The 19,084-nt window shown below is 53.0% G+C and overlaps 1 protein-coding gene and 1 long non-coding RNA gene across 4 annotated transcripts in view; one reads left to right on the forward strand and one right to left on the reverse strand.

The window, feature by feature from the left end:
- Window positions 1-9,681: 9,681 nt before the first annotated feature.
- On the reverse strand, window positions 9,682-10,611 carry LOC138847424 (uncharacterized). 2 transcript variants are annotated; one of them, XR_016226975.1, is made up of 3 exons: window positions 10,431-10,611; window positions 10,071-10,225; window positions 9,682-9,941 (listed from the first exon to the last, which is right to left on the reverse strand). It is a non-coding gene; the product is annotated as an uncharacterized LOC138847424 (long non-coding RNA). The 2 variants fall into 2 exon arrangements; XR_016226976.1 differs by lacking the exon at window positions 10,071-10,225 and having other exon boundaries at window positions 10,431-10,608.
- An 83-nt stretch (window positions 10,612-10,694) lies between these two features.
- The window catches only part of USP30 (ubiquitin specific peptidase 30), a 29,648-nt gene continuing 21,258 nt past the window's right edge, over window positions 10,695-19,084 (forward strand). The window contains exons 1-3 of one of the 2 annotated variants that reach the window (XM_070066013.2): window positions 10,695-10,905; window positions 14,225-14,334; window positions 16,873-17,055. In XM_070066013.2, the coding sequence (XP_069922114.1) occupies window positions 10,823-10,905; window positions 14,225-14,334; window positions 16,873-17,055 (376 nt within the window). In that variant the 5' untranslated portion in view covers window positions 10,695-10,822. The remainder of the gene's footprint in view (window positions 10,906-14,224; window positions 14,335-16,872; window positions 17,056-19,084) is intronic. The other variant, XM_051835849.3, reaches the window with a different exon arrangement.

Here is a 19,084-nt window from a genome sequence, read left to right on the forward strand (position 1 = left end):
AAAGGCAGTCACACGCATAGACACAGAGTGTAGAAGGGGGGGGGGTGCTAGGGCTTGAGGGTGGGGCAGTGGGGAGCTGCTGCTTGGAGGGGATCAGGCTTAGGCTTTGTGGGATGAAAAGTTTCTGAGGGTCAGGGCTGGCATTTGGCCTTTCAGTTACGACACCCACATCCCACATCGAACGGTCTGGCTCCTGGCTGCAGTGTCCTGATAAAGCAGACCCTTGGTGGCATGGGTGATGGTCAAGTACCTGGGCTCCTGCTACTCACATAGCAGAGCTGGATTGGTTCCCCAGCTGCCCAGCCATTGTAGGCATTTGAGAATCCAGATGGAGTTCCAGGCTGCTGGCTTTGAACTGGCCCCTGCTGTTACAGTTGTTTGGGGCATGAACCAGTGGGTGGAAGATTCTCTCTCCCTAACTCTGCCTTTCAAATAAATAAATCTTATTTGAAAAAAAAAGAGCTCATTCAGCACATGACACTCAAGCTGCATGAGTCATTGCCATAAAAGCGGTGGTGGTCTTTTTTCTGCAATAATGAGGCTCCTAACTTGTGTCTTCATTGTTATTTATTCCAAGTATATTCTCATTTCCCTTGTTAATTTTTGCTTTACTTATTAATTTTTGAGGTGTGCCATTTAATCTTCCACATAGTTATGTTTTCTGTATGCTATTGATTTTTTAATATTTATTTTTATTTATTTGAAAGACAGAGTTACAGAGAGAGGCAGAGACAGAAAGAGAGGTCTTCCATCCACTGGTTCACTCCCCAGATGGCTACAAGAGCCGGAGCTGCGCCAATCTGAAGCCAGGAGCCAGGAGCTTCAGGGTCTCCCACTACTTTCCCAGGCCATAGCAGAGAGCTGGATCGGAAAAGGAGCAGCTGGGACTAGAACCAGAGCCTATATGGGATGCTGGCGCTTCAGGCCAGGGCTTTAACCCACTACGCCACAACAGCACCAACCCCTCTTGATTTCTGATTTGATTCCATTGCCATCAGAGAACACACTTGATACAATTTGAGTCCTTTTAAATTTGTTGCGACTTGTTTTATAGCCTGACATATTAACTATCTTGGAGAATGTTCCCGGTGTATTCTGCTGGGGTCGGGCAGACTGCTGTATAAACACCTATTAGAAATATTTGGTCTCAAGTGTTGCTCAAGTCCTGTATTTCCCTGCTTGTCTGCCTAGTTCCAGCCTGCTGAAGTCTCCGCCTCTACCGTCGGATTGTCTCTGTCTCCCTCCAGTTCTGCCTGTTGCCCCTCTCCATGCTCTGAAGCTCTGTTGTTAAGTGCATGCATGTTCACAACTGTTTTTTTTTTTTTTTTTTTTGAGAGGCAGAGTGGACAGTGAGAGAGAGAGACAGAGAGAAAGGTCTTCCTTTTGCCCTTGGTTCACCCTCCAATGGCTGCTGCGGCCGGCGCACCACGCTAATCCGATGGCAGGAGCCAGGTACTTATCCTGGTCTCCCATGAGGTGCAGGGCCCAAGCACTTGGGCCACCCTCTACTGCACTCCCTGGCCACAGCAGAGAGCTGGCCTGGAAGAGGGGCAACCGGGACAGAATCCGGTGCCCCGACCGGGACTAGAACCCAGTGTGCCGGCGCCGCAAGGCGGAGGATTGGCCTAGTAAGCCGCGGCGCCAGCCAATGTTCACAACTGTTATATCTTCCTGTTGGATTGGCCCTTTTTCTCATCATAGAATTCCTTCTTTGTCTCTAGGAACAATTTTTGTTTTTTTTTTTTTTAAATTATTAAGTTATATGAAAGGCAGAGTTACAGAGAGACAGAGGCAGAGAGAAAGAGAGGTCTTCCATCTGCTGGTTTACTCCCCAAACAGCTGCAATGGCCAAAACTGGGCTGATCCAAAGCCAGGAGCCAGGAACTTTCTCCGGGTCTCCCAAGTGGGTGCAGGGGCCCAGGCACTTGGACCATCTTATGCTGCGTTCCCAGGCACATTAGCAGAGAAATGGATCAGAAGTGGAGCAGCTGGTACTTGAACCGGCGCTCATAGGGATGCTGGCGCTGTAGGTGGCGGCTTTACCTGCTATGCCACAGAGCCAGCCCCAGCAATCTTTGTCTGAAGTCTATTTTGTCTGACTTCAGCCTGGTCACTCCATCTCTTTTTTTGTTAGTGTTTGCATGGTACATGTTTTTCCATCTTTTTACTTTCTTTTTTAAGATTATTTATTTATTTGAAAGTCAGAGTTACACAAAGAGGCAGGGGGGGGGGTCTTCCATCCACTGGTTGACTCCCAAACTGGCCACAATGGCTGTTGCTGCGCCGATCCGAAGCCAGGAGCCAGGAGCTTCTTCTCAGTCTCCCACGCGGGTGCAGGGGCCCAAGGACTTGGGCCATCTTCTACTTTCCTAGACCATAGCAGAGAGCTGGATCGGAAGTGGAGCAGCCAGGACTCAAACTGGTGCCCACATGGGATGCCGGCACTGCAGGCGGTGGCTTTACCTGCTATGCCCCAGTGCAGGCCCCAACCATCTTTTTACTTTCAAACTATTTATGTCTGTGACTCTACAATGAGACTCGTAGACACCACGTCTACCCCCCAATCTGTGTAGTTGGATCTTTTTAAAAATAATCCATTCTTCTAATCCCTGGATTTAAATTGGAGAGCTTAATCCATTAGATTTCCATTGCCATTTTACTATTTGTTTTCAACATGTCTTATGGCTTTTTGTTCCTAGTCTTCCATTACTATCTTCTTTTAAGTGTATATTTTGTAGTTTACCATACAATTTCCTTTGCCATTTCTTTTTTTTGTTTTTTGTTTTGTTTTGTTTTGTTTTGTTTTGTTTTGTTTGTTTGTTTGTTTTTGACAGGCAGAGTGAATAGTAAGAGAGACAGAGAGAAAGGTCTTCCTTTTGCTGTTGGTTCATCCTCCAATGACTGCCACAGCTGGCGCACTGTGGCCGGCGCACCACGCTGATCTGAAGGCAGGAGCCAGGTGCTTCTCCTGGTCTCCCATGGGGTGCAGGGCCCAAGCACTTGGGCCATCCTCCACTGCCTTCCCAGGCCACAGCAGAGAGCTGGCCTGGAAGAGGGGCAACCGGGACAGAATCCGGCGCCCCGACCGGGACTAGAACCTGGTGTGCCGGCGCCGCAAGGAGGAGGATTAGCCTATTGAGCCGCGGCGCCGGCTCCCTTGCCATTTTTTTCACTAAACGTTTTTAGTTATTTTTGCCATGGTATCCTGGAGATTACCATTAACATCTTAATTTATAACAATCTACTTTGGATTAATATCAACTTAATGTCAATCATATACAAAAACTGTAGTCCTGGGGTCAGCCTGTGGCACAGTAGGTTAAGCCACCACTTTCAATGTGGGCATCCCATATTGGAGCACCGGTTCAAGTCCTGGCTCCTCCACTTTTGATCCAGCTCCCTGCTAATGCACCTGGGAGGGCCACAGAAAATTGCAGAACATTATGAGGCCCATGAGGCCCAGATGGTGTTCCAGACTCCTAGCCTGGCCCCAGCCATTGCAGCCATTTGGGGAGTGAACCAATGGATGGAAAATCTCCATCTCCCCCTTTCTCTCTCTCCCTCCTCCTCTCCCCCTATTCTGCCTTTCAAATAAAATAAATAAATCTTTTTGTATATGTTGATCTTGTACCTTGCAATCTTTTTTAAAAAAAAAGATTTATTTTATTTGAAATGCATAGTAACAGGGAGAGGGAGAAAGTGGGAAGAGAGAGAGAGAGAGAGAGAGAGAGAGAGAGATCTTAACTGGTTCACTCCCCAGTTGGTCAAAAAAGTGGGGACTCAGCCAGACTGAAGGCATGAGATGAGCCTGGAACTCTGCCCAGTCTTCCCTGTGGGTGGCAGGGGCCCAAGAACTTGGGTCACCTGCTGCTGTCATCCAGATTCATTAGCAGAGAGCTGGACTGGAAGTGGAGCAGTGGGGACTCATGGAATGCTGGCATTGCAGGTTGCAGCCACATGCCAGCCCCAATAAGTAAATCTTCACATTTAAAGATATCTAATTCTATGTCTCTTCACTCCCCTCACTTAAGCTGTTATTGTCACAAATTACATTTTTATGCATTGTGTACATATCAACATATATTTATAAATATTGCTTTATGAAATTTTCATTCAAATCATTTAGGAGACAAAAGGGCTAGCAAACAAAAATATGTCGATACTACCTTTTAAAAAGATTTTTATTTTTTTATTTACTTGAGGGGCAGAGTTACAGGCAGAGAGAGAGAGAAAGAGAGAAAGGACTTCCATCCACTGGTTCACTCCCCGAATGGCCACATCAGCTGGAGCACGGCCGATCCGAAGCCAGGAGTCAGGAGCTTCTTCCAGGTCTCCCACATGGGTGCAGGAGCCCAAGGATCTGGGCCATCTTCTACTGCTTCCCCAGGCCATAGCAGAGAGCTGGACCAGTAGAGGAGGAGCCAGGACACAAACCGGTGCCACAGGCAGGGGCTTAGCCTACTGCACCACAGTGCTGGCCCCAGTATTCCTTTTATCTTAGCTTGTGCAGCTCCTTTACTGACGCTCTTGATTTCCTTTTGGGGTTTGAGTCACCGTCAGGGGCCCTTCTCACTTTCGCCTGCAGGATTCTTAGCGGGCATATCTTCTAGAGACAAGACTCTCTGCCTTTTATTTGAAATGTCTTAATCTCTCCTTTGTTTTGAGGGATAGTGCTGCCAGATATAGAATTCTTTTTCTTTTACAACTTTGAAGGTGTCACTCCATCACCTTCTGAACATCATGGTTTCTGGTAAGAAATCAGCTGTAGGGGCCAGCACTATAGCATAGTGGGTAAAGTCGCCACCTGCAGTGCCAGCATCCCATATGGGTGCCGGTTCAAGTCCTGGCTGCTCCACTTCTGATCCAGCTCTCTGCTATGGCCTGGGAAAGCAGTAGAAGATGGCCCAAGGCCTTGGGCCCCTGCACTCTCGTGGGAGACTGAGAAGAAGCTCCTCATTCCTGGCTTCAGATTGGCCCAGCCCCGGCCATTGCAGCTTTTTAGGGAGTGAACCAGTGGATGGAAGAACGCTCTCTCTCTCTCTCTGCCTCTCCCTCTCTCTATAGTTTTGTGTTTCCAATAAATAAATGAAATCTAAAGATAATTTAAAATGAATCTTAATGAAGAATGAGATGGGAGAGGGAACAGGAGGTGGGATGGTCTGGGGGTGGGAGGGCAAGTATGGGGGGTTGAAGAACCGCTATAATCCAAAAGTTGTACTTACAAAATTTATATTTATTAAATAAAAGCTTTCTATAAAAACAAATAAATAAAATCTAAGAGAGAGCGAGCGAGAGAGCTACAGTGTTTGGTGATGTCGAAGGCATGTAGCTTCTTGACTTCCTGGAGAGCCGAAGAATAACATCTGCTTATTACAAGAGTGCTTTTGAGAAAGTTTGGTCAAAACATCAGCAGGAAGCTGCGCAGGAAACCTCTAGAGAGTCCTTCTCCTTGGAGGAGCGTTGTATCTCGCAAAATGATTTTTGTGGGAAGACAGGAGGTGGGGCTTGTGTTCCAGTACACGACCTGGATATGGATCGGTGTTCTGGGCTGTAAACAGCGCTAACAGACCTCACCCTGCCTGCTGTTTCTGAGGGTGGTGTGAGTGGAAGGAGATGCTACAAATGCCAGAACCTAGGACTGGTCCACTTCTGGGGGAAGCGTGGGCGCAGCTCCTGGTCTCAGCACTTCCAAGTGTTCTCCGTTTCTCTATTCCCAGCGCCTCACCATGGATGGAGTGTTTACCTCCGAGGATAATCAGGGTGACTTCAAGTGACGCACAGAAAAAAGATTTACTGCATTTTAATTATCAGACATGGCCACTTGCTTTCAGGTGTATGTTTCTCCTATATGTGAAAGCAACTTTTATTATGACTTTACATTATTTATTTATTCACATTTGAAAGCAGAGAGACAGAGACAGAGAGATCTCCTGTTTCCCAAATGCCTGCAACACTGCAGATTGGGCCAGGCCTAAGCCAGGAGCCTGCAACTGAATCCAGGTCTCCCATGTGGGTGGCAGGGACCCAATTGCTTGAGCCACCACCTGCTGCCTCCCAGGGAGTGCATTAGCAGTTAGCTGGAATTGGGAGTGGGGCCAGGACTTTTTTTGAATCCAGGCACTCCAGTGTGGGATGGCTGATGCAATGCCTTAATCTCTGTGCCAAGGCCCGTCCCCTGAAATGTTTGAAAAGAACTTTAAAGACAGTTGTGTGCTGGAGGTTAGTAAATAAAGTGGTGGAGGTGGAGGCTGCCATGGGAGGGGAGGGTGGTGGAGGTCGGGAAATTGTCGGAGTCCAGGGAAACTGTGCCAGGAATGTGTCAAAACCCAGATTCCTGGGCCACGTTTTGATCCACTTGCCTAGGATGGTGTCGGCAACCCACATTATTAACAAGCAACTTGAGGCCGGTGCTGCGGTTCACTAGGCTAATCCTCTGCGACACCGGCACCCCAGGTTCTAGTCCTGGTCGGGGCACCGGATTCTGTCCCGGTTGCCCCTCTTCCAAGCCAGCTCTCTGCTGTGGCCAGAGAGTGCAGTGGAGGATGGCCCAAGTGCTTGGACCCTGCACCCTCATGGGAGACCAGGAGAAGCATCTGGCTCCTGGCTTTGGATCAGCGGGGTGCGCTGGTCACAGCGCGCAGGCTGTAAGCGGCCATTGGGGGTGAACCAATGGAAAAGGAAGACCTTTCTTTCTGTCTCTCTCTCTCACTGTCCACTCTGTCCAAAAACAAAACAAAACAAGCAACTTGGGATTTTCAGGTAGACGGGGTGAGGCCTAAACCTTGAGGAACGTGGTTTCCAATGTATTGGTTATTATCACATGAGAAATTACCCCACAGTTTAGCATCACTTTTTTTAAAAAAAGATTTATTTTACTTGGAAGGCAGAGTTAGAGAGAGAAACAGAGGGAGTTGGGGAAGAGACTTTCTATCTGCTGATTCACTTCCCAAATGGCCCCAATAGCCAGGGCTGGGCCAGGAGCTTCATCCAGGTCTCCCACCATAACACTGGCCCACAACTTAGCATCTTAGAAGCTGATAGATGGGCCCATGCTGTGGCTCAGTGGGTTAAGCCACTGCTTGCAACTCTGGCATCCTGTGTAAGTAGTGGTTTCAGTCCCAGCTGTTCCGTTTCCAATCCAGCTCCCTGCTAATGTGCCTAGGAAAGCAGCAGAAGATGGCCCAAGTGCTTAGGCCCCTGACACTCACATGGGAGACCTGGATGGAGTTCCAGGCCCCTGGATTTGGCCTGGTCCAACTCCAGCTGTTGTGGCCATTTGGAGGGATCCAGTGGATGCAATCTCTCTCTCTCTCTCTCTCTCTCTCTCTCTCTCTCTCTCTCCTCCCTCCCCCCCTTCCTCGCTCTCTCTGTAACTCTGCCTTTCAAATAAAATCTTTTTAAAGAAAAGAAAGAATTTTATTATCTCACACAGTGTCTGTGGGCCAGAAGTCCAACAGAACCTAGCTGTGTGGTTCAAGCTCAGGGTCTCCCACGAGAGCATAGGCAGCTGTCAGCCAGGGCTCAGTCTCATTCTAAACACGTGTCTGGTGGGGGTGAGCATTTGGCACAGTGGTGAAGACCCTGCCTGGGGCTCGCATCCCTCCTGGGAGTGCCTGGGCTTGAGTCCCTGCCCTGCTCTGACTCCGGCTTCCTGTGGATGCACATTCCGGGACGCAGCTGGCGATGGATTGAGAAGCTGGGTCCACACCACCCATTTGGGAGATCTGGACTGACCTCTGGGCTCCTGGCATGGTCTGGCCCAGCTCTAGCTGTTGCAGGTATTTAGAGAGTGAACCAGCAAAGGGAAGATCTTTGTCTGTCTGTCTCTCTTTGACCTTAAAATTCAAATTGAAGGAAAAAAAACAGCTTGCTGGGGCTGGACGACCACTTTCCAGATGGCGCACTCACACAGCTGGGTAGTTGGTCTCAGCGGTTGGCCAGAGGCCTCAGTTCCTTGCCTCATGGACCTCTCCATGGCTGCCTGAGTGCCTCCACCACACAGCAGCTGGCTTCACCCAGAGCGAGGGGTCCAAGGAAAGCAAGCAGAAGCAGCAACGTCTCTTATGGCCTGGCCTGGGAATTCATGTCACAGCCCTCCTACAAGAACCTCTGGGCTGCAAGTGTCAGCCTTGTTCAGTGTGAAATGTGGGTCCAGGGTCTGCAGGGTCCTGGGGCTACTGCACTCAGCTTCTTTTCATGCTGCTGCCACAGTCAATGCTCTCAGCAGACAGTGGGCCATGAACCCAGCGTCTCTGCAGGGAGAGGAGGGGCTTGGTGAGGAATGGTTTGCGACCCCTGATTCCTCATCTGTCAAAGGGAGCTGGCTCCTGAGAGCCCCTCCTGGTTAAGAAAAGAAGCAGCTGTGACTCACACAACTGCATACATCTGTTAGGCTGAGATTCTGACTCCTGATTACAGGATTTCTGTCTGGGTGGGGTTGGGAGGCTCTGAAGTGAGTGCCCTCTTAGTGGAGAAAAGCAGTCCACTAACTGCTGGCTTGTGCCGTTTAGCATCTTGGGGTGGGTGTTGTGGCTCAGTGGGGTCAGCGGCTCCTTGGGATGCCCACATCCACCAACAGAGTACCTAGTTCGAGTCCCAGTTCTGCTTCTGATCCAGCTTCCTGCTAATGTGCACCCCGGGAGGCAGCAGGTGATGGCTCAAGTACGTAGGTCCCTACCACCCACGTGGGAGACCTGGATGGAGTTCCTGGCTCCTGACTTCCACTGGGCATTTGGGGAGTAAACCCCCAGATGGGAGTGCTAGTGTTTCTCTCTCTCTCATTTAAAAATGAGATAAAGCATGCAGTGTGCTGGAAACACCTGTGGAGTGGTTGACCATGGATATTCTATAAATGCCAATCGCTTCCAGTGGTCTGGACTGCAGAGCCCTGAGCAGACTTGCAATGGGAGTGGAGGGCACTCACCCAGCAGGGCTGAAGTGGTGACTCTCAAAGTGTGGACTTCAGGCTCCTTGAGGGTATCCATAGTCCTTTCGGGGGTTACTGAGGTCAAGACTACGACACAGTTTGCCTTCCCTTCTCTCCTTCACTCGTGACTTACCCCAGATGTTTCCCAGGGCTTTCCAGTATCTGATTGGGTCGAGCTTCTGTCTTCTAACAGAACGTTTGCTCCTGCACTCCAGGTTTTTACATGATCGAGGGTTGGAGGTGGGTGGTGGGGTTGATTACAGAGAGACGGGGGGGGGGGGATTTGAAGGCAGAGGTGATTCTCCATTTTGATTGTGGTGTTGGTTACGTGACTGTGTTTATAGAAACTCAGAATTGTAAACTAAAAACAAGCAAACTTTGCCTTGTAAATTATACTTTTATGTAAGGGGTCAAAAACAATTTCTCAATTTCAATTAATTTTAAATGGTTAGATAGAACTCACATGAACAAGAAAACAATTTCAAGGGATCCAAAGACAAAACACTTTGAGAATCACTGAGCTAATATGTTAATTTTTTTTTACTAAAGCAGGTGCAATTACTTGGTCTGGAATTGCAAAAGTGATTACGTGGAAAGGAAAAATCTCTTTGGTGCTAATGCTCCATCAGCAGTGCTGTCCAGTGGGTAGCCAGCCACTGGCCACAGACGGAGCACGTGAAAGGTAGTGGGTGGTCCAAGTTGAGACATACCTAGCACAAAAACATATGGTAAATTATCTCATTGATATGACAGTGTTTTCTTTTTTTTAAGATTTATCTTATTTATTTGAAAGAGTTACAGAGAGAGATAGAGACAGACAGAGAGGTCTTCCATCCACTGGTTCACTACTCAGATGGCTGCAAAGGCGGAGCTGTGCCCATCCAAAGCCAGGAGCCAGGAGCTTCTTCCAGGTCTCCAACATGGGTGCAGGGGCCCAACGACTCAGACCATCTTCCACTGCCTCCCAGGGTGTCCACCAGCAGGAAGCTGAATCGGAAGCACCGAGAAGCCAGGACTGGAAGCAGACACTCAGAGTTGCAGGCGTCCCGGGTGACAATGTAACCACTGCACCGCACGCCTATTCCCGGTAAAACACGGTTAAGAGGTTCACCTCTTGCTTGAGTCTGGCTACAAGTTTAATCACCTGAGTGGGTCTCATTCTATTTGTTTTGAACATCTTTGTTCTGCAGACGCAGACTTGACGGATCTCACAGCTCCCTAGGCACTCTCGAGCTGTATCCAGAGACTTGATACTTTTCCAAATGTCCTGGGCTTCCTGGGATGTGAATGTGGGCGATGCTGTGGTCGGTGTGAACAGTCCATGTGAATAAGGGGCGTGCCATGTTAGCAGTACCCCGGCACCCAAGCCAGCAGTAAGCGTGGCGGCTACGATCGCCGCGGGTGCCCTGCTGATGCTGTCAGAGACGCGCCACCGCCATGGCAGGCCCTCCCTCTCCATCCACTTCCGCTGACCACAGGAACAACTGAACGTGCAAGACCTCACCTTTGAAAAGTGGCCTCCCTCTCCACACTGAAAATCTCAAACCATGGCCCAAGGTCCCTCTTCGGAGCGCTGTGTCTGGGCAAAATCTAAACGAGGAGGACCCGAGGGTCCCGGACCTCCCTTAGCAACCGACGCCGGCGCCCGTTGCTAAGGGGAAGGTAGAACCAGGTCGTGGTCCGTCAGCTATTGGTCTCCGGTGGTAGCTACTTCCGGTCCTCACGGGGACGGGGGGGGGGGCGTGCGTCCGTTGGCCTACCTTCCCCCGAGGATCTGGGACGTGGCCGTGGGTTCCGCCGCCTGGGGAGCCCTGGGAGGCTTGGAGCCCTAGGAGCCTTCGGGTCCGGCGGCAGCGGTCGCGGCGGGGGCGGCAGCGGGCCTCAGGCTCGGCCGCAATGCTCAGTTCCCGGGCTGGGGCGGCGATGACCGCAGCTGACAGGGCCATCCAGCGCTTCTTGCGGACCGGGGCCGCAGTCAGGTGAGCTTTGGGGGCGGGGCGGCCGGAGAGGCCAGGATCGGGGTGCCCAGCCGGGCCTCTGGCGGCCTTCTCACGCCCCAGTCGGGGTCCGCAGGCCCGAGGGGGTGCTCCGGAGGCGTCTGCGTCCAGCAGGGTCGGGGGCCCGGGACCGAGGCGGAAAGGACGCAGGCCTCTCGGGGCCTCCAGCAGCCCCAGTTCTGTCTGCGTTCCTCGGGAAGGAAAGTCAGCCCCCGACCCGCGCCGTGAGCCAGGGTGGGCCCCAGCACCCCCAGGGCCACGGTCCTGTCAAAGCCCGAATTCTGACAGTGCTGCCCGTGCCCCCACCCCCCACCGCCCCGAGACTGCCAGGACCCCGCAGTCCTTTGGGGGGACCCCGACCCTTCTGTCCCCCTCCCTGCCCCAGCCAGGGTCCCCCGGTCTGGCCAGGCTCTCCAAGTCGGCCTGGAGGCTCGCTATCCCGCGCGGGGCTCCTCCCCGCAAGCCCCTCCCCTGTTGTCGCTGTCAGAGCCTGCGACCCCCTCCTTCTGTTCACTGCCTCCCCCCACCCCCAGGGCTGGGCAGAGCTGAGCACCAGGCCCCCGCTGCCCACCCTGAATGGCTGAGACCTGTTGCACACGTGGATCCGCCTCCTCTGGAACTGGAGCAGGGCTAACGCACCCATTATCCCAGGGCTGGGCGCCCCCGAGGCTGTCCTGCCCAGGGCCCCCATTCTGTGCGTGGGGAATGGGCTTTGAGGCAGCCTGGCCTGAGCCCCCCTAAGCTCAGCTGGTGGCATGGCCGGGAGGAAAAGCCAGCTGACGCCTCGCCCAGCCCCCCTCCCCCCCTGTCATTTTGCTAACGACTGGAGCTTCCTGGGGTTTTGCCCGCCGGCCAGTCCTGCCTCCAGTCCCATTCCTCCACCTCCAGGACTGTAAGCACGGAGTGGCGAGCCGGACCCCGCGTGGTTTCAGGCCGTGTCCTCTGACGCGCTGTGACCGGCTTGGCCTTGGCTCTGAGTTTGAATCCGCGGGTGGTGGTGGCAGCCGCCTCGTGGGGTTGTTGTTTGCAGAAAGAGATGACGGGGTCACAGTGCCTGGCTCGGGGTGCGTGTGCGTGAACACCTGTGTTTGATGAGAGGGTTTTGAAGCAAAGTGCCCTAGCCCTGCAGGGACAGAATTCTTCAACCTTGCTGGGGACTTCTGGGAGTGTGTGTTGCGTAAAAGCACAGTGATGCAGTGAGAAACCCCACAAGTGGCTTTGATGGGTGAACCTGGAATGAGAAGCCTTCCTAATACAGCAGCTAATGTTTGCTAAGCTCTTACCCCAGCCTGTGCGTCAGGCCTGGTCCGTCCCCACAGCGTCCCTCCGATTGTGCCCATTGTAAAGATGGGGAAGCGGAGGCTTAGGGGGCGAAACAGCAAAGATTGAGCCAGATTCATGTGACTCCACTTTCTTCCTCTTCTTTTTAAAATATTTATGTATTTTATTTGGAAGGAAGAGTTAGAGAGAGAGAAGGAGAGACAGAGATCTTCCATCTGCTGGTCACTCCTCAAATGGCTGCAACAGCGGGGGCTGGGCCAGGCCAAAGCCAGGATCCTGGAGCTCCATCAGTGTCTCCCCCATGGGTCAGAGGGGCCGTCCTCTGCTGCCTTCCCAGGGGCATTAGCAGGGAGCTGGATCGGGAGTAGAGCAGCCGGGACTCGAACCAGCATCCACGTGGGATGCTGGCGTCCCAGGTAGCAGCTTAACCTGCTGTACCACAAGGGCGGCCCCTGACCCCACTTTCCTAACCAAGTTCTGTACAAAATCTATTGATTCTGTCTTAGAAGCACAAAAATGTGTTTGAAATTCAGTTACCAGCTATGACACGAAAAAATGTTGATTGGTGTAAGGGAGAGCCACTGTGATGTCCAGTGACTCTTGGCTGACCTGAGGTCAAAGCCAAGGTCACGTGATCCAGATCCTGGTATGAGGACGTGCTTTGGCTAACTTGGCGGAGGCACTTAACTTTAGAAAAACTGTGTACTGAAAGAATGACTTCAGTGTTCAAGCCTGGAATCAAGAAATCTTTAATTTTTTAAGCACTCATAAGACCCTTTATTGTATACCCTCTCCATGTTTAATATTCTAAAGGAGTTCCTTTTTTTTTTTTTTTTTAAAGGTTTTTACTTGAAAGGTAGAGTTACAGAGAGAGAAGAGACAGAGAGAAAGAGAGAGATCTTCTGTCCGCTGGTTCACTCCCCAAGTGGCTACAACAGTTGGAGCTGGGTCAGGCTAAAGCTAGGAGCACAGAGCTCCATCAGGGTCTCTCACATGGTCGGCAGGGACCCAAGTCGTTGGGCCACCTTCTTTCCTCTTCCCACGCACATTAGCAGGGAGCAGGATCAGAAGTGGAGCTGAGGCTGGTGCTGCGGCTCACTAGGCTAACCCTCCGCCTGCGGCGCCGGCACCCCGGGTTCTAGTCCCGGTCGGGGCACTGGATTCTGTCCCGGTTGCTCCTCTTCCAGTCCAGCTCTCTGCTGTGGCCCAGGAAGGCAGTGGAGGATGGCCCAAGTGCTTGGGCCCTGCACCCTCATGGGAGACCAGGAGAAGCACCTGGCTCCTGGCTTCGGATTGGCGCAGCGCACCAGCCGTAGTGGCCATTTGGGGGGTGAACCAACGGAAGGAAGACCTCTCTCTCTCTCTCTCTCTCTCTCTCACTAACTCTGCCTGTGGGGCGGGGGGAAGTGGAGCTGGATCAAAAATGGACTCCAACTGGCACCCATGTGGGATGCCAGCATTACAGGCAGTGGCTTAACCTGCTGTGCCACAGTGCCAGCCCCTAGAATTCCCTTTCTACAGAGAACCCACTAATTGCCAGGCATGAGATACGTCATTGAACAAAACAGACAAGTCCGCGGCCCTCAGAGACAGTGAATCCAGTTGAGAGAGATGGACGAGAGACAGGGGAGCAGTGACCTTGTGTGAAAGGGGGTGAGTGGAACTGGGTACAGCACAGGGCTCCGGATCCCAGGAGCGGAGAAGGCAGGTGCAGGAGCGAGCCAAGCCGGGGGGAGAGTATTCCGGGCAGCCCGGGACTTGAGCGTGGCTGGCGTGGCGTCCGGCGTGCAGGGGGTGGGAGGCCGAGCAGGAGGGCGAGGCTCTGGGAAGGTCGGGCTCCCACTCACGTTTCAATCCTGAAGCCGTGGCGTCCTTCGTGCAGCCGCCCGGTCAGCGGACGTCAGCAGGAGGCCGGGTCCTTGGTGGGGGTTTTGCCGCCTGTGCCGTCCTTGCTGGCGTCCGTGCGTTGGCGTGCGGCGTTTGGGATGCGGGCAGCTGGTAAGCGCGCTTTCTTTTTCAGGTACAAGGTCATGAGGAACTGGGGCGTTCTGGGCGGCATCGCCGCGGCCCTCGCGGCGGGCATCTACGTCATCTGGGGGCCGGTGACGGAGAGAAAGAAGCGCAGGAAAGGTAGGAGCGAGCGCAGCCGGGCCCAGGCCCTGCCGTCGGCCCCTGCGAGGCGCTGCGGGGGCTCCCGGGTTTCCTCTCGCAGCTGCCACGCCCACTCAGGAGCCCACTGTGGTGGAGGGATCTCCACCTGGGGCCCCGCTGGCTGGAGGTGGCGCATGCGCCGTCGTGGCCGCCTTGCCTGCTGTCGTGGACGTGGGAATCGTGTCTTCCGTGGTGTGTCTGCCTGCTCTGACCAGCTGCTAGTCACGGGGGAGCTCCCGCGTTAGGGTCTTCATTAATAATAATTTTAAAAAACTTAAATGCTCGCTTTATAAACAGACATCTTTTTTTTTTTTAAGATTTATTTATTTATTATTTGAAAGTCAGAGTTACATAGAGAGAGGAGAGGCAGAGAGAGAAGTCTTCCATCCGATGGTTCACTCCCCAGATGGCTACAAGGGCTGGAGCTGAGCCGATCCGAAGCCAGGAGCCAGGAGCTTCTTCCAGGTCTCCCACGTGGGTGCAGGGGCCCAAAGACTTGGGCCATCTTCTACTGCTTTCCAAGGCCACAGCAGAGAGCTGGATTGGAAGAGGAGCAGCCGGGACTAGAACCTGCGCCCATGTGGGATGCCGGCACCACAGGTGGAGGATTAACCTACTGCAACATGGCGCCGGCCCCTATCTATTTATTTCAAAGATTTATTTATTTATTTGAAAGGCAGAGTTACAGAGAAGCAGAGACAGAGAGAGAGAAAATCTTCCATTTGCTGGTTCACTCCCCAGATGGCTGTAATGGCCGGAGCTGAGCTGATCCAAAGCCAGGAGCCAGGAGCTTCTTCCGGATCTCTCATGTGGGTACAGGGGCCCAAGCACTTGGGCCATCTTTCACTGCCTTTCCAGGCCATAGTAGAGAGCTGGATTGGAAGTGGAGAGGCCGGGACTCAAGCCAGTGCCCAATTGGGATGCCAGCACTGCAGGTTGTGGCTTTACATGCTGTGCCACAGTGCCAGCCCCAGAACTTTTATAATAAGAGAGTTTTTTTAGAAAGATCTTCAGTAGTAGAGGGACGTGTGTCAGATCTCATTTGTCCCTGCAGAAAGTCTGATCAGAATGGGTACAATGGTGTCTCTCTCAGTGATTACTTTTTTTTAACTTATAAAATATATTTTTGACAGTTATCATTCATAAACAATCATTGACAAAGACACAAACTGGACTAAATTGTCGTCATTCTTTGTGGGATGTTTACAATACAGTTCCAATTTTTTTGAGAACAAAGAAACAGAAATACAGGAGTTCCTTTTGCAGAGCATCCTTTGAACTCCTGACCATCATTTATAGAAGAGAATTTAGGGGCTGGCACTGTGGTGTTGCGGGTAATGCTGCCACCTGCGGTGCCGGCATCCCATACGGGCACCAGTTCGAGTCCTGGCTGCTCTACTTCCGATCTAGCTCTCTGCTGTGGCCTGGGAAAGCAGTGGAAGATGGCCCAAGGGCTTGGGCCCCTGCACCCGCATGGGAAACTTGGAAGAAGCTCCTGGCTCCTGGCTTTGGATCAGTGCAGCTCTGGCCATTGCGGCCAATTGGGGAGTGAACCAGCAGATGGAAGACCTCTCTCTCTGTCTCTCTTTCTCTTCCTCTCCTTTTGTCACTGGGTAACTCTTTCAAATAAATAAATAAATCTTTAAAAAAAAAGTTTACCTCTCAAAAATCAAATGAATTTAAAAAAAAAAAAAGAATTTAGGTAGAGTTTTAAAACCTTGAAAGTTAACTCTGGCCGGCACCTCGGCTCACTAGGCTAATCCTCCGCCTATGGCGCCAGCACTTCGGGTTCTAGTCCCAGTCGGAGCGCCAGTTCTGTCCCGGTTGCCCCTCTTCCAGGCCAGCTCTCTGCTGTGGCCCGGGAGTGCAGTGGAGGATGGCCCAAGTGCTTGGGCCCTGCACCCCATGGGAGACCAGGAGGAAGCACCTGGCTCCTGGCTTCGGATCAGCGCAGCGCACCAGCCATGGCAGCCATTTGGGGGGTGAACCAACGGAAGGAAGACCTTTCTCTCTGTCTCTCTCTCACTGTCTAACTCTGCCTGTCAAAAAATAATAATAATAATACGACAGTCAACTCTAAAAGTTTCAGACCATGCTGAGGAGCCGCCCACCTTGCGGGTCGGGTGTGTTCTCTCTGTCGAACCGTGGGAGCTGTGTCCTCAGTGCAGACGCAGGGCTCCCAGTGTGGGCGCAGGTGAGGACGACGGCGCTGTCCTGGCAGACCAAGGGGATGGTGTGCTCTGCCCTGAGGAGCTCGGCTCGCTTCTGAAGGATGGGGAGGCGGCAGGTGCCAGGGAACGCGCAGGCGGCAGTGAGTGCTCGTTCACTCACTCCTGGCTGAGCTGCCGTGGAGGCCACGACGTGTGTCAGAGATCACAGCGACCTCTCCTGCTGTCCCTCCCGGTCTACCGGGGCAGCACCTGCAGACCAGGCCTGGCCCCCAGGCCCCTGTGGACGAGACCCTGCCCCTGTCCCACGTGACGTGCTCCTCCCTCCTGCCCCCTGCTCTTCTTTCAGGGCTCGTGCCGGGCCTGGTCAATCTGGGGAACACCTGCTTCATGAACTCCCTGCTGCAAGGCTTGTCCGCCTGCCCCGCCTTCATCAAGTGGCTGGAGGAGTTCACCGCCCAGTACGCCAAGGAGCAGGAGGAGCCGCCCCCACACCAGTACCTGTCCCTGACCCTGCTGCGCCTGCTGAAAGGTACCGTGCCGGGGGCTCACGGGGGTTGGGGGCGTCCAGGGTGACGGCAGGTGAGGGTGGAGTTGGGGGTGTCGGCAGATGAGGGTGAAGTTTGGGGGTGATGGCAGGTGAGGGTGGAGTTGGGGGTGATGGCAGGTGAGGGTGGAGTTGGGGGGTCCTGGGTGATGGCAGGTGAGGGGCTCGTCAGTAGCCTTTGGTAGAATAAGATCATACAGAGCGTCACAAAGAAACCCCCCAAGAGCTCAGTAGATAGCAACAGGCATTTAAAAAAAACATCAAAGAAAGATCCATTTACTTAAGAATGGTTTAATAGCAGCTGTTTAAGGAGGGGAAAGCTCGCTGCCACACAGACGCGGTGCTATAAGACGCACACAGGTTTGGACAACATTTCAGTTAGAGAGAGGGGAGCTCCGCTGAAGACGCAAGGCTGTCAGAGAGGCGTTCCCCACGGCCGCCGGGCACTCGGGCAGCCTCCGTGACCCTCACCAGAGAAACACAGAGAACATCAGACTGCCATTTTCGGGCCCGTCAGCAAAGGTTCAGCACCAAATCCGGGCAACTCCCTGTGCTGCTGGGGGTGTCACTGAGTGCAGTCTCTCGGGGAGGCAGCCTGCTGCTCGCGACCCCACATCTGAGACCTGGCGCCTGGAGATAGTTAGAAACAGAGGCCCGCGATCTGGCGTCCCGGAAGCAGCCCCCCCGGGGACTGGCTGATACCGGCCCCGACTCGGGTGTATCTTGCCTGGGAAGGTCTGAGGGAGCCCCTCGTGGGCCTTCTTTGTTGATCACTTTTCTGACCGTGGGAGTGGCGTGTTTTCCCTGGGATCTCTGCTGCCATCCCGTGGGCATCATGCAGAACACACTACATGCATGGTGTGTGACCGCTGCTTGGGATGTTCCCCGCGCCCCACCCCGAGGGGGAGCAGCGTGCGTGGCCAGCACAGGACGGGAGGAGCCGAGGCCCGCAGCTGCTTAGAATCATTTTAGGGAAGTTGTTTTTGTTTTTGCTTTTTAATTTGGGAGGGGCGTGGGCTGCAGAGTATCAAGTTGAAAAGACGCTCACAGCCAGAGCCTGTCAAAAAAAACAAAACAAAAAAACCTGGATGTACAAAACACCCAGCTGAGTGTTGCTTCATGAAGGAATTCCGCTATGTGACCTCTGTGTGACCTTGACACAGACCTCTTCTTGAAGCAAGTGTGCCCCTCTGCAAAAGTGGTGACTTGAGGATAGTATCTTTTACTGTTAAAGAGAGAAAGAGAGAAAGAGAGAAAGAGAGAGAAAGAGAGAGAAAGAGAGAGAGAGAGAGAGAGAGAGAGAGGAAGGAAGGAAGGAAGGAAGGAAGGAAGGAAGGAAGGAAGGAAGAAACCACTCCACAGACCGTGTGCAAAGCTGTCCACGTGAAGTCCTCGTGCAAACTGAGGGTTGCTTAGCCTTGACCTCCGGGCTCACCTGTGTGAACGAGGAGTATTCCAAAAGCTCGTGGGGAATGTGGAATTAAAACGCAGGGTGGGCTGGGCGTTGTGGCGCGGGGTTGGTGAAGCCTCCACTTGGGGCACCTGCATGCTGTGTGGAGGGCCTGGCGGTGAGCGCTGCCTCTGCTTCCCATCCAGCGTCCTGCCAACGGCCCTGGGAGGCAGGGGTGGTGGCCACCCACGGGGAGACTCAATGCAGCTCCTCGCTCAGTCCAGCGCTGGCTGTTGTGGCCTTGAGGGATTGAACCAGTAGATGCAAGATTTCCCTCTCTCTCTCTCTCTGCCTTTCAAATAAATAAATAAATAAACCTTTTAAAAATTTTTTTTTTTTGGCCGGCGCCGTGGCTCAATAGGCTAATCCTCCACCTTGCGGCGCCGGCACACCGGGTTCTAGTCCCGGTTGGGGCGCCGGATTCTGTCCCGGTTGCCCCTCTTCCAGGCCAGCTCTCTGCTATGGCCAGGGAGTGCAGTGGAGGATGGCCCAGGTGCTTGGGCCCTGCACCCCATGGGAGACCAGGAAAAGCACCTGGCTCCTGGCTCCTGCCAGGATCAGCGC

The sequence above is a fragment of the Oryctolagus cuniculus genome, chromosome 21 (assembly GCF_051225735.1).
Source record: "Oryctolagus cuniculus isolate XC-2025 breed Fujian yellow rabbit chromosome 21, ASM5122573v1, whole genome shotgun sequence".
Classification (NCBI taxonomy): Eukaryota; Metazoa; Chordata; class Mammalia; order Lagomorpha; family Leporidae; genus Oryctolagus; species Oryctolagus cuniculus.